Genomic DNA, 16304 nt, shown 5'->3' with positions numbered 1-16304 from the left:
CACACACACACACACACACAGTGGATGTCCCTGTTATTGTACACCCACAAGCCACAACATTATAGGCACAACATTTTTAGTGATGCAAAGCTGCTGCAACTGAGGGCAGCTCAGCCGGGTTGTTCAGCGACATTACAGGGTGGAAATAGTAAGAACAGCTGCTCGGTGTGGTGCAAAGCAGTCGTGCACCGCAGCAAAATACAATACCGTGACCCAGGGATCCTCAACATGTGGCTCCATCAAGTGCAGCGACGTCAAAACTGGTTTGCATTGAGGGCCACAAGGCAGTTATGGCTGCCATTAGAGGGCCGATTGTAAGAGTGAATAATGTATGAATTTGCCTCTATTTCATTATTAATTGTATAAATTGTTTTAAGTAGACTGTCGATTTTACAGTAACAACTTTACATTTACAAAATGTTACTGTAAAATAGTGTTGTTGTTTTTTTCGACAACATTTTACAGTAAATGGAAAAACAGAACCACTGTTTTTTGGGGGGGTTTACGGAAAAAGCTGGCAGAATTGCCAGAATTTTACTATTAAAGTGACATTGGTTTTTACAACATTATATTGATAATGGAAAAACTGTACAAGTTCCTTTTTTTTTTATTCTGGCAATTTAGCTGCCAGTTTTTCTACCGTGAAAACAGATGTATGGTTTTTCCCATTTACAGTAATTAAAAGTTAATTCAAAACAATATTTTACAGTAAAAAATATGGCAGCTCAGTCAACAGAATTTTAACGCAAAAAACAGTAGTATTTTTTTTTTTTTTCCAATTTAGACTTAGACTTAGACTTAGACAAACTTTATTGATCCACAAGGGAAATTGTTCCACACAGTAGCTCAGTTTCAAAGGATGGAAAGAATAATGCAGGTATTAAGTATACTAAAAATGTACCATAGTAGCAATATAAAAATAACATATATGTAATATTTACATATTATATATACAGTATATAATATATATTGATATATCATATTATATTTTATATAATATATACAATATATAACAAATAACAATTACCCTGTACAATATTACAGTATATGTAACAACTGCAGCAAAAAAAAAAAAAAAAAAAAAAAAAGAAATAAATTTAAAAAAAGAAAGGGCAACATAAAATAGAGAGTAGATCCAGCAGAAAATAGACATTATAAACAAAGAGAGGTAGCTAACATAGAAGGTGTCAGGTAATAGACAGATATCATGTGACTATACAGCTGGATGGAGTGCGGAATGAAGGAGTTCTGTAAAGAACAACGTAAAGTTCATCGTCATTTTTATGAATTTGATGGGTAGTTTGCTGTAAAGTTAAGTATTTTTATTTAGACAAAAAATGTTTTGGGAAAGTATGATAATATACTGTGATATTTGTTGCAATATTGGATACTATTAAAGTTTAAAATGCATGCAATTTCAAGCAGTACATATATTTTTTCTGTCAAAATGGGAAAAAATACATTACATTTAGTGAGAAAATATGAAGTACTTTATTGACACATATCGTTTCCAGGTGTTTGCGGGCCAGATAACATAATGTTGCGGGCCAGATCTGGCCCCCGGACCTTGAGTTTGACACCTGTGTTCTAGTGGTATGCAAAATCTATCCGTTTTCTACGCATGTCCCTCTCGGTGTCGCGGGGGGCGCCAAATAATCACTGAAATATTATTAATTATTAATTATATTCAAACACAGTGTTACTGTTCACACTGTGTGTAATGTTTGAGTGACCAAAAATATTGAATATATATATATATATATATATATATATATATATATATATATATATATATATATATATATATATATATATATATATATATATATATATATAAAGGTGTGTGTGTGTGTGTGTGTGTGTGTGTGTGTGTGTGTGTGTGTGTGTGTGTGTGTGTTAAATAAAACCTTTGCTTTTTTAAATAAATGCTTAGGCCTACTATGCTCCTGTATTTTAATGTTGGTCATTGTGGTGGTATTGGAGAGCCAAGTGTTCTCTGAGGAGGTACTTGGTGAAAAAAGTGTGAAAACCACTAAAATAACTCAAATCATGCATTGATATCTTTGGAAAGTTGTTGTAGAACCCCATTTTAGCTTGTGCAGCTGTGCTCATTATGTGGCCTTAAACACGACCCCTGACCGCATGCTGGAGGTCAAACAAACACTGTTTAAAACCACCTGTGTCAAACTCAAGGTCAAAGGGCCAGAATTGGCTCGCAACATTATTTTATGTGGACCGTGAAAGCCTGGAAATAAAATGCCCTAAATGTATGTCCTTTCCACTTTGACATTAAAATAAATACATGCACTGCATGCAATTGCATATCTTTTAAACGTTAATATTATTTAATAATGCAACAAAATATTACATCATCACATAATCCAAAACAATTATTTTTGTAAAGTAAATATAAATATTTAAATATCTGCTTGACTTATGATTTCAAAGCAAGTTATCCATCAAATTGTACACTGTTAAAATGATAATACATTTTACGGTCAAATTAGGTTTTTTTTGTGTTTTTTTTGCGTAAAATCAACTTTGCTACTGTTTGTCCATATATAGTAATACACTATCAAAACAACAGCCGTAGATTTCACGGTAAAGAAAAACAAAAAACTGGCAGCTCTGTTGCATGAATTTTTCCGTTAAAAAAAACAGTGGTACGGTCTTTCCTTTTCATTCCAGTTATTTTATATATATGCAGGAGACAAAACTCAAGAAATTTTAGAGTAAAATTCTGGCGACTGAGCTGCCAGTTATACAGTATAATCACTTTTTTTTTTTTTTTTTACAGTGTATATATAAAATAATTATATAATAATCAAATACATGGGAAAGTATATATATGTATGTGATTATTATATAATTATTTTTTACATACACTGTAAAAAAAAAAAAATAATATTTTTTTTTTAATATAATTCACTGTTACAAGCAGCCCTCTGAGGCAACCATGACTGTGATGTGACACCCCTGGTTTAAACCATCATCCACTGAGCTTAGAGCAACAAAACCTTATCTCGATTCTTGCTTTCAAAGGATCTGTATTTACTCAGAAATCTAATAAAAAAATCTAAGCAATTTATATAAGTTATGAAGTTATGTCTAAAATATAGTGTGTCATTTGTATGGAAATCATCTAAAGAGCAGGCATGTTATCTTTGCTAAATGATCTATTATTACAAGAGAAACAAAGAAAATTGTAAATTTGTGCAAAAAGGTGAAAGGAATATATGATAGTCTAGTAACATGTAACTCAAGATAGTTCAAGCCTTCTTTTGATATCATTTTGATGATTATGTCTTACAGCTTATGAAAACCTTTTTTTCTGCAGCTGTTACATATACTGTCATATTGTACATGGTATTTGGGATTTGTTATATATTGTATATATTATATAGAAATATAATATAATATAGCAGTATATATTATATACTATATGTAAATATTACATTATGTTATATTTATATTGCTACTATGGTACATTTTTAGTCTACTTTATACCTTTTGTTTTCGCCCTCTTTTTGTGCCCTTGTGTGCATTATCCTTTCCATCCTTTGTAACTGAGCTACTGTGTGGAACAATTTCCCTTGTGGATCATTAAAGTTTGTCTAAGTCTAAGGATTGAGAACATTTTGGTTTTTCAAAAACTGCAGGCCATGAGCATCAAAACTATAACAAATAAAAACTTGACATATATCACTTTATATGTAACGATGTTATATTAGTTACATATTTGAAGTTAAATTACTGAAATAAAAGAACTTCTGCACATTATTGACATTTTTGAGTTTCACACAGCCTGCATGCATTCAGATATAAATATTACATAAACAACATTCTGCTTTAAATCTATGTATTCTTCTCGGTTATGATTAGTGTTCTCTCAGGAAGGTCACATTCACTCTCAGCTCATTGAGTGTGTTAGTAGGTCAAGAGAAATGCCAAAGGTCAAAGGTGAATACTGACTTAAAGAAGTCCTCCTTGCAGTAGACGCTGCCGGCCCGAGAGAAGCACTTTTCGGCCAGCGGCGTGTGGCAGTCGGCGCACTTCAGGCACTTGGAGTGCCAATGTCTGTCCAGAACCTTCAGGATGAACTTGTCCACAATGTGCTGACTGCAGCCGGCACACTGGGGGATCTCTACGGGGTGACACAACACACACACACACACACACACATAAACACACACACACACACACACACACACACACACACACACACACACACACACACACACACACACACACACACACACACACAACATAAATCCCCATCTTGTCCTCACTTTTTAAATTGATCAAATCCATCAATGTATGATATTATGATACTTTAATATAGCAAAATATTACAGGATTTGTCACTTTTTTCCATTAATAACAAGAAATGAACACTTTAAGTATAAAGAGTCACATGGTGATTCACTTCAATGGATGCTTTAAATCACAGGTGTCAAACTCAAGGCCCGGGGGTCCAAATTTGGCCCCCACATTATTGTATGTGAAATAATGTGCGTTACTAAAATGCTGAATCTTTTCTTACTAAATATATTTGTTCTTTCCATTTTGACATGAAAAATCGTGTACTGCATGCAATTGCATATCTTTTCAAATGCAATATTATCAACATATTATATTATCATGTTTTCTAAAAATGTTTATATATCTTATATAAATGTTTATTTATTATATATTTTTTGTTAAAATAAAGATATATACTGTGCTTAAATATCTGCTCAACTTATGATTTCAAAACAAATTATCAATCAAATTTTAGACTGTAAAATTGACCATAGATTTTACCGTCAAATTCCGCCGACTGAGTTTTTTTTAACCGTAAAATTAACTTTGGTACTGTTTTTTTCCCATATACAGTAAGACACTCAAACATTAAAAAACATTAAAAACAAGATTTACGGTAAAAAAACAAAACTAAAAAAACTGGCAGCTCTGTTGCTTGAATTTTACAGCTAAATACAGTGGCATTGTTTCTCCATTCCATTCTATGTATTCCTTTTTTTATATGCTGTAAAAAAACAACAACACTGCTTTTACTGTAAAATTCTGGTGACTGAGCTGCCAGTTTTTAAAGTCTATTTTTTATTTATTTTTTTGCAGCTAATGTAAAAAAATATGTAATTTTATATATATTCATATATTAATCATTGTTAAAATCGGCCCTCAGAGGGCAACCATAACTGCGATGAAACCAGTTTGACACTGCTTTAAATGGACATAGGCCTCGCTATGACCCGGTAGAACCACGTGATTTCATCCAGCCAATCAGCATCAATAAGAAAAAAAAAATAAGCGCACAATGAAACGTGAAATATTGATCGATTTTAATTAAATATCGCAAAATGTTAATTCAAATGCCACTTAAATGACAGCTCAATAATGTTTCTAAATGTAAGCATTTTTTTTTTTTATTATTAGACTGTGCAAAATATTTGATATTGATACACAAATTATTCCCCGATCCTAGAATATTAAAATTGACGTTTTAGTTTATTCGGAATGACACTAACACGGGACAGACTGACACGTGGATGTCACTGTCCACGGTGCTGATGTGTCCTGCGTTCAATTTGACGTCATCATATGAAGTAATATAAGTATATATATATGTATGAATAAATATATGTGTGTTTGTGCGTGTTCGTGTGTAGGTGCGTGCGCGTGCACACGTGTGTGTGTGTGTGTGTAATATTTCCATTTTGTGTGTGTTTTATTGTGATTTTCAGGAAAATTCTATGGAAACATTTTTATGACGAATAAGGAAGGAAAAAGCAACATTAAAAAAAAATGCAAAAAAACAACAAATTGGCAGGAACCTACAACCGGAAGTAGACTAAAACTAATACATTTGGGAAGATTAGCCCTTAATTAAATACAGTCGCAGTTATAATTGCATCATATTCTGTTGTTTATGAATAAAACCACACAACTATTTATATTATGAATCCAAAGTTCAGCCACTTCCAATTTTGCAGCATTTTTCTCCTTTATTGCGAAGGAAAACATTTAAAAACGAAAAATATTCCATGTTGGAGATTTTTGCTTTACGTTTAGTATACTTGGGAAAGATGATTTATTTATTTATTTATTTCTAACACACGTTGAGAATATCTCCAAATGACACCTGTAGTAATTTAGCGCCCTGTTATGGGACTTTAATCAAATAGGATTTAGGCCACTTTAATAACGAATAATGAACAAATATTTCAACAGGCAAGACAAAATAAGAAGATGCTGAGTTTCTCATCCGTTGCCATGACTACCCTCCTCATCATTATCTCCATCATCATCATCATTTCATTGAGCCTTATCATCTTCATCACGTCCACAAATCACTCGTGTCTCCAGCCCACTTATATGTATATAACACGTCCAGTTCCTTTAACAGTGGCCTAAAAATACAAAATCCTTTTTATTCCTAGAAAAAAAAAACATGTTTTAAATCCACGCGTGCAGGATGTCGGCACTGCGGGGGGGCTGAGGGGTTGGATCTTTATCCAATCTTTTAATCTGCTTCGATTTATACAATTAAATAGCATAATCCTACCTTATATTGGCTATTTAGATATTTCAAAAATGTAACATTTATTATTTACCAATCGTAATTCACTAATGAGCGCTTTTTTGTTGGTTATTTTCCTACCTTTATTTTGAAATAATTAGCAATATTTGTATATATGTTTTGTCCTAATTAATATAAAATGCATGCATTTTATATTAATAGTTCTCACTGTGGGATTATGAACGAAATATATTCGTTAATAAAATAAGTAATATGCATCTTTATGCAACACACCTTTATAGTGTTTATATTGTATATATAACAAACACAATAAAGCGTTCGATCGCCGTTTTCAACATTAAACATATTTAAATTGTATTTCACGCACTGAACATGTCGGAAGCCAAATTAGTAAAAAAAATAAAAATAATAAAAAGTAAAATATTTCAATTAGAATAAGATTAAAATGCATATGTTTTTATTCGCGGCCTTTTGCTGCGTTCAGGTGCATCAGGAAAGATGCATTCCCAATATCTCGTGTCTGCGTGTCCGCCATCAAATAAACACGCAACTGTTGCAAGAAAATGTTTCTTTAAAAATGTACAAATGTTGATTAAAAAAAAGGTGTCTTACGTTGCAGTGGCACTCCCAGGATGTCCGGTAAACTCTTAACGGGACTCTCTGTGGGAAGGATCGCCGCACTTTGCATCATCGTGATCCGACACGCAACACGGTGGGCCCCCCTCTCCTGCCTCCTGGATCTTTACACCGAGACGTGGGCGATTCTTGCTCTTATGTCCAACAGCGATGGCGTCCGGTCAGTGCCGTGCCGGGTCGAGCCGCGCGGAGCTCTTTTTTGGGGGGGGGGAGAGGATCAGACAGCCTTGCTGGGTCCATTCGGCGCTGCGGGCCGTGACGTCATCATGGCAACAGGCTCCAGGAGGACCAATAGGAGAGCTCCAATAAAAAATAAAGGGGGGGGGGCAGTTATCGTCGTCATCGAAACTCCTCCTTCGAGCATCCTCGGGAGGAGGGGAGGCGGGACACTGAAATGGTGGAGCCCATAAATAGCCCACTGCAGTGTGCGTGGCCCCCAGTTCCTCTGGGGGCCACGCACACTGGGGGCTACATGGAGGATGACCCACATGTTTCATATATATATCTATATATTGATATAGATATATATGATTTCGAATTAACCTTATTATTATTTTAGTAATTCTGAGGCCTTTTCAGTTCAGTTTTAGTTTCAGTTTCAGTTTATTTGAAACATGCATACACTGTAAAAAAAAAAAAAAATCCTATTTTTATGGTTAATTTAGTCTAAATTTCTACTGTAATTGTTCTATTTTTTTTAAATAGTTTATAAAACTGTCGAATTGAAGACATTATCTGTAAATAAACAATCCACCTGTTATTTTAAGTAATATGCCAATAATGACAAACTATGTATATTTCTATTTTTTTTTTTACAGAAAAATACCAAATTAATTATACATAGCATTTTCTGTTTTCTTAAATTACTTTCAAATTCATGTAAAATTACAGTAATTATCTTTCATTAAATATGTAGCTTGTTATATAAAAGTCTATGTCCGTACTAACAATCTAACACAGGGGTGTCAAACTCAAATACAGAGTGGGCCAAAATGTAAAACTGAACAAAGCCGCGGGCCAAGGTTGAACAAATTAACCTTTTAATAGGGACCCAAACAAGTTTTGCATTGAATATTGAACAAGCAAGGCTTATATAACTTTATAGTGACATGCAAAATCGAGTTTCAAATAATAATAATGATAATTAAAAAATATCAATGGCATATCAAATGCAATTTAAATAAAAATGGAATGCCTCTTTTCTATTTGCAGCCTTCTGAGGTAAATATCAACATTAACTTTTTCCACAGGCTAATAAATTTGAAAATAAAATAACAATGAATAAAACAACCATTCAGGACTTTAAACTGCTCAGTTTGCAACACACTGATCTTGTCTGATGTGCCCAAGCCAGATACCTGCCATCTTTTCTTGGATGCTAGTTCATTAATGTCGGGGCTCAGGCTTTGAGCTGAGGCAACCTTCATTATCCAAACAAGGTGTTCATCAGTCATTATATCTCGTCCACCCGGACCACAGTCTTGGAAGCACACACGAGTGAATGCAACGCATACTTCATCAACAGCGATACAGGTTACACTGAGGGTGCCAGTATAAAAAACTTTAACACTGTTAGAAATATACGCCACACTGTGAATCCACACCAAACAAGAATGACAAACACATTTCGGGAGAACATTCGCACCGTAACACAACATAAACACAACAGAACAAACACCCACAATCCTTTGCAGCACTATCTCTTCCGGGACGCTACAAAATACACCCGTGCTACCACCAAACCTCCCCCCCTACACACACACACCTTGTGAAATTGCACGGCGGGCCAAATTTGGCCCGCGGGCCAGAGTTTAATAATAATAATTTGGAAAAACTCTGTAGAATAAAGGTATTTTTCTGCAGAACTGTTTGCATCGTCACTTTATTAAAGGTGGTTGATCTTAACAATTCAGAAAAAATCTGTAAAATAATGATATTTTTCCGTGGAACTGCCAGCATTGTCACTTCATTAAAGGTGTTTGATCGTAATAATTTGGAAAAACTCTGTAGAATAAAGGTATTTTTCTGCAGAACTGTTTGCATCGTCACTTTATTAAAGGTGGTTGATCTTAATCATTTAGTAAAAATCTGTAAAATTACGATATTTTTCCGCAAAACGTTTCATGAAAATTTCTGTAAATATAATGTTTTTGATCATTATTTGGTTTACAGTGTTTTACTTTAATTTTATGGTTTTCGTTTGGCAGCCGTAGCTGCCAGTAGATGACCGCTTTTTTACATAATTTTTTTTTACAGTGTATTTTTTGTTTTCATTACGCATTAATTATGTTACTGTGTGTAAAAACCTGCACTGCAACAACGTAATTTCCCCATTGTGTGATAAATAAAACTTTATCCTAGTATGTATTACATATATTATATTTTACATTCCTTTGCTTTAGACAGCATAATATTATAATATGGGGCTCCGCTATTCATCTTATTTATTGGTAAGCAATATGTAGGTGAGTGCCTCAGATACTTCTTTTTTTTTTTTTTTACTTTATCTAATCATATGAGACTTTTCTTCTATTTAGGAGAGTAATAAATGGATGTTGGACTACACCAGTGTTTTCTTAACCTGGGTTCGATGGAACCCTAGGGGTTCGGTGAGTCGGCCTCAGGGGTTTGGCGGAGGTCAAAACACACCCGACTCATCGTGTAAATACAAATTTCTCCCTATCGGCGTATTACGGATACGACAACAGCAGAAGTCAGACTGATTTGCAGGTGTGTAATTTGTTGTGAGTTTATGCACTGTGTTGGTTTTGTTCTTTGAACATTAAAACATTAACGAGATTGTTGCGTTCAAATGTCTATTAAGTACATCAATAGTAAGAATGTTGTGTTCAAGTGTTTACCAAGTAAAACATAAAAAGGAGTGTTGCGTTCAAATGTCTATTAAGTACATCAATAGTAAGAATGTTGTGTTCAAGTGTTTACCATGTAAAATAATAGTGGGGGTGTTGCGTTCAAATGTCTATTAAGTACATCAATAGTAAGGATGGTGTGTTCAAGTGTTTACCAAGTAAAATAATAGTGTTGCATTCAAATGTCTACTAAGTACATTAAAAGTGAGAATGTTGTGTTCAAATGTTTACCAAGTAAAACATAAACGAGAGTGTTGCGTTCAAATGTCTATTAAGTAGATCAATAGTAAGAATGTTGCGTTCAAGTGTTTACCAAGTAAAACATTAACGAGATTGGCGTTCAAATGTCTATTAAGTACATCAATAGTAATAATGTTGTGTTCAAGTGATTACCAAGTAAAATAATAGTGGGGGTGTTGCCTTCAAATGTCTACTAAGTACATCAATAGTAAGGATGGTGTGTTCAAGTGTTTACCAAGTAAAATAATAGTGTTGCATTCAAATGTCTACTAAGTACATTAAAAGTAAGAATGTTGTGTTCAAATGTTTACCAAGTAAAACATAAACGAGAGTGTTGCGTTCAAATGTCTACTAAGTAGATCAATAGTAAGAATGTTGCGTTCAAGTGTTTACTAAGTAAAACATTAACGAGATTGTTGCGTTCAAATGTCTATTAAGTACATCAATAGTAAGAATGTTGTGTTCAAGTGTTTACCAAGTAAAACATAAACAGGAGTGTTGCGTTCAAATGTCTATTAAGTACATCAATAGTAAGAATGTTGTGTTCAAGTGTTTACCAAGTAAAATAATAGTGTTGCATTCAAATGTCAACTAAGTACATTAAAAGTAAGAATGTTGTATTCAAGTGTTTACCAAGTAAAACATTAACGAGATTGTTGCATTCAAATGTCTATTATGTAAATCAATAGTAAAAATGTTGCGTTCAAGTGTTTACCAAGTAAAACATAAACGAGAGATGTGATGTTCATGCACGGTTCATTTTATGCACCAGTAAAAAAACATGGTAACACTTTAGTATGGGGAACATATTCACCATTAATTAGTAGCTTATTAACATGCAAATTAGTAACATATTGGCTCTTAACTAGTCATTATTAAGTACTTATTAATGCCTTATTCGGCATGGCCTTATTATAACCCTAACCCTCTAACCCTGACCCTAACAAATAACTCTAAATTAAGTCTTTATTACTTAGAATATGTTCCCCATACTAAAGTGTTACCAAAAACATATAACTTTGTCTTGAATTTGAAAAAAAATAACATTTTATTTTTCACTAAAGAAGAGTTCGGTGAATGCGCGTATGAAACTGGTGGGGTTTGGTACCTCCAACAAGGTTAAGAACCACTGGTCTACACATTGTGGTACTGTAGAACAAGGGCCTCTATTTACGGGCTCAGAGCATATTGTTTCAAAAAAATCATACAAATAAATAAAAAAAATTTTTTTTTTTTTTTACAAAATAGAAAAATATCAAAATGGCCCTGCGTACGTTGTCTTTTCAATATGTGGCTCTTTATGGAAAAAAATGTAATTGTGCATGATATGGATCCTTGGATGTACATGGTTCATGTTAAGCAAGGATCACTGCATAGTTGCATTGTTGCTGCTGTTCTCCATAACCCTTTTTCTTGTCTTGTGTTTGGTTGAGGTGCCGTGACGTCACTACAAGAAGACAAGGTGTGGCATCACACTGACACATCTCATTTGTGGGCTGTCTCCTCAAAGAGACCCCCGAGCCCAGGAGGACTGTGAGTTCAACCTAGATGAACTCAATACTCGCTTCCAATTTACTTCAAGTGTGCAAGGAAAGAAAAGCAAGAGGAGGCGTCTAACAATGTGCACGTCTGATAAAAACAAATAATTATCTTCAAAAAACTCTAACGCCATATTGAAAAGTATATTACTATAATAATAATAATAATAATATGATTTGCGTTATTGCAAACGATTGTTTGAAATAAAATTTGCAGTTGTCCTACGCCCTCAAACGCAACACAGTCAAACGTTGCTGTTCTATTTTCCTGTTTGATGGATCTGCTGAAAACGACAGACAATTCATTATAAATGTCAAACGAGCCCCCCAAGAACTAATATAAATGCAACAAATGTTTGAATGACGTGTCATATAATGCACACATAAATAAACATGGGAAAAAATAATAATAATAATAATAATTATGGAGCAGTGGTGTCCAGACATTTTCCACCAAAGGGCTGTATAATGAAAAGTCAAAGTATAAGGGAGCATTTTATTATTTTGTAAAAAACAAACAAAAAAACCCAGACATATAATATAAAGATAGAATAAATATATTTATATAAAAAGCTTAGTGTCTGCTATGTGTTACATGCAGCTGACAAAGGGGTATTATTTGGACATCCCTGTAATAACTATTACAGGGGTGTCCAAAGTGCGGCCTCGAGTTTTATTAGCCCACAAAATATTGTGGGAAAAACAATAAAAAATAAATAAATAAATAAATAAAACATTTTAAAAAAGGATAAAAACAGACATGTTACATATAGAGAGAATACGTACATTTATATACAAAACTTAGTGTTATATATAGCTGACAAAGGGCTGTTATTAGTTATTACAGGGGTGTCCAAAGTGCGGCCTCGACTTTGATTAGCCCACAAAATACTGTCGGAAAAACAGTAAAAATTAAAAAATTTAAAAAAACAACAAAAAGACAATGTAATGAGAAAAAGCTGAAAAGTTGATACTATCCATCCATCGATCCATTTTCTACCGCTTGTCCCGTTCGGGGTCGCGGGGGGTGCTGGAGCCTATCTCAGCTGATACTAATAACAATTAATACAATTTGTCACATATAACAATGCTGACTCATTTTTAGACTTAGACAAACTTTAATGATCCACGAGGGAAATTGTTCCACACAGTAGTCCAGTTACAAAGGAGGGAAAGGGTAATGATGGAAAGGACAATGCACACAAGGGCACAAAAAGTGGGCGAAAACAAAAGGTATAAAGTAGACAAAAATATGTACCATAGTAGCAATATAAAATATAACATATATGATGGATGGAATAACTACATATTATATATACACTATATAATATATACTGATACATTATATTATATTATTATATAATATATAAAATATATATAACAAATCCCAATTACCATGTACAATATTACAGTATATGTAACAGCTGCAGCAAAAAAAAAAAAAATAGAGAGTAGATCCAGCAGTAAATATACATTATAAACAAACATAGAAGCAATCAGGTAATAAACAAAGATCATCTATTGCTGTATGGCGAGTGATTATACTGAATATCAAAATTCCCCCACGTTCTTTGACTTTCTATTTTACTTCAATCAAATGTTCAGCTTTTTTCTCATTACATTATTTATTTTTGCTCTTACATTTTTACGGTTTACATGTTGCGGGCCAACAAAACTGCAGCTGCAGGCCCCAAATGTCCCCCGGGGGCCACACTTTTGGACATCCCCGTGTTAGAGGTGGACAAGGTGTCATTTAAAGAAAACAAACAGCAGTAAAGAAGGAAGCACTCCTTTGCCACCTGTGACCCCCCACCTCTAATTATGGCTCTTTATTGACATCACATGAATACCCCAAATAATATTCATGCTGCCACACTTCATGCAATGATATTAAATTGTACATGAATTATCTTTGCACAAAAGCTAAAATGCATCATTACTATATTCCTCTCCAAGAAATAGCCTGATCCTTCCTGCAGACCTACCTCATCTTCCTCCTCCTCCTCCTCATACTCCTCATCATCATTCCTCTGCATCCTGCAGGTGAGTTGGCTGCAGGGACAAAAACGGTCCAGTCGGTCCAGGATGAGAGCAAAAAAAGAAGCGGAACAGAGAAGAGAGAAGTGAACCAGAGAGAGGGAGAGAGCAAACCCTGCAGGATCTGCTGCTGCTGCTGCGTGGGAGAAAATTAAATTGCACTTGGGGGGCAAATTGTATTAAGGGGGAATAGTTATTGTCTCCTGACAGCTCCTGTCCATTTGGGTAATTAGTCGGAGGGATCACTCCAACAGTCCAAATGTTGTGACGTCACAAATGATATTTTCTCATTCCATAATTGAACATGAAACCTGCGCGCGCTAATTGGCTCATTGGGAGCAAATAACAAGGAAGTTCACGCACTTTGTCAACCACTCAGGGCTTTTTTCCCACTACACACTTATGTCAAAACACACCATTATTACTATAGTTGTATCAATTATTGTCATTTATTATTATTGTTAGCTTTAACGCAGTAATCTAATAACAAACTATATATTACATTTTGTACACAAATATGCCTACCTATCCATCCATCCATTTTCTACCGCTTGTCCCTTTTGATGTTAACATATTGTTAAAAGTAGTATATAGGTATATTTATATGGGGTATATGAGTATGCCTTTAAGCATAATACACACATGTGAATATTACTGCAACAACCTCTGTACTAGTATACTAGTACAACTTGCACTATAAATAATTTACACATACTTTACTATTACTGATAATTGTTATTTGATAAATCAATGAATTCAAACAAATACTATTTACTTATGATGATAATGAAAACAGTAAGAATTTAAGAAAACATGCATGCAGCATTACAATATATAGAATAGTGGTCCCCAAACTCTGGCCCGTGGGCCGGATACGGCCCGCCAGCGTCCAAAATCCGGCCCGCGGGAAGTCCCAAGTTTAAAAAAAATAAAAAAAATAAAAATATATACATATGCTGTATATAAATATATATATATATATATATATATATATATTTTTTTTTTTTTGAACTTTTTTACAGTATATATATATATATATATATATATATATATATATATATATATATATATATATATATATATATATATATATATATACACATATATATATACATATATATATATATAAATATATATATATATATATATATAAATATATATATATATATATATATATATATATATATATATATATATATATACACATATATATATATACACACACATATATATATATATATATATATATATATATATATATATATATATATATATATATATATATATATATATATATATATATATATATATATATATATATATATATATATACATACACACACATTTTTTATTTTTTATTTTTTACATCTGTCCTTTCTAATCCATTTTCTACCGCTTGTTACTCTCGGTGTCTCTGAGCCGCTCGGGTAAATCATATCGTCTAAAAATGCATTTTTCCATCGATAACGTGACATCATCGTGTTCTGAATATATATATAGCCAGGCCCTCGGCCAAATTTTTTTAACCCAATGCGGCTCCCTAGTACAAAAATTTAAGGACCCCTGATGTAGAATATTAATGACATGCATGTTGATTGTTTTACTACACTATATGAAACCAAGTACAGTGTATATGTTAATAATAATAATAATAATAATAATAATAATAATAATTAAAACAGTAACAATTTAAGGAAACATGCATGCAACATTGCACTATATAGAACATGAGTGATTGTTTTACTACACGAAATGAATCCAAGCACTAACTACAATTGTAGATGCTCCCCAACAAATAAGAATGTATGCTGGTGAACGAAATAAAACACACATAGTAAAAATGCATATTTAGAAGAAAAAAAAAACATCCAACATGTTTTATACCATTACATGTTTTTAACGTTGGTTAGATTTGGAGTCATTTGAGTCTTTTTTCCAAAAAAATCATGACGTGGCCTGCTCTCACTGGACTTTTAATCAGGTACACCTGCAGTCTACAGTGAGAGTCAGTGCGAGAGCCAGAGCCGGCCCAAGGCATAAGCGTACTAAGCGCTTGCTTAGGGCCCCGCGGCCACCAGGGGGCCCCCAAAAGCAATTAACAAAAAATTCTTATTTTTTATTTTGTGCATGTACGAGTCTGACTGATGATTTCTAAATGATCAAATATATATTATTGTACAAAAACACAATTTTAGGTCAACAGAGTGCTGCTGCTGATCTAGGCTTAGTGATTCTTCCTGCCTCTCTTTAAATGTAAAGCTGCCTCTGCTGCACCTGTGACGTTTGCCGCCTGCTATGGCGTCACATTAGTGCCAAAAATCCGAGCGCATAAAAACTGTTATCGCGCGCTGATTCTCCACTTCGTGCGTGCGCGCGACACCCTTTTGCGCGCGCGTGGTGCCTTTTTGCGCGCGTGCCGTCTCGGTCTGTGCGCTGGCATGT

The 16304-nt window shown here is 33.7% G+C and overlaps 1 protein-coding gene across 1 annotated transcript in view; it reads right to left on the bottom strand.

The window, feature by feature from the left end:
- The window catches only part of lhx4 (LIM homeobox 4), a 30022-nt gene extending 16122 nt beyond the window's left edge, over positions 1 to 13900 (bottom strand). Inside the window, exons 1-3 of the mRNA XM_061977799.2 lie at positions 13811 to 13900; positions 7154 to 7477; positions 3973 to 4144 (exon numbers count right to left, since the gene is read on the bottom strand). Of these exons, the coding sequence (XP_061833783.1) occupies positions 3973 to 4144; positions 7154 to 7232 (251 nt within the window). The 5' untranslated portion in view covers positions 7233 to 7477; positions 13811 to 13900. The remainder of the gene's footprint in view (positions 1 to 3972; positions 4145 to 7153; positions 7478 to 13810) is intronic.
- Positions 13901 to 16304: the final 2404 nt, after the last annotated feature.

Source organism: Nerophis lumbriciformis, linkage group LG18 (genome assembly GCF_033978685.3).
Source record: "Nerophis lumbriciformis linkage group LG18, RoL_Nlum_v2.1, whole genome shotgun sequence".
Classification (NCBI taxonomy): Eukaryota; Metazoa; Chordata; class Actinopteri; order Syngnathiformes; family Syngnathidae; genus Nerophis; species Nerophis lumbriciformis.
Note: the sequence above shows the minus strand (reverse complement) of the source record. Positions and strands in the feature narration are given on the sequence as shown.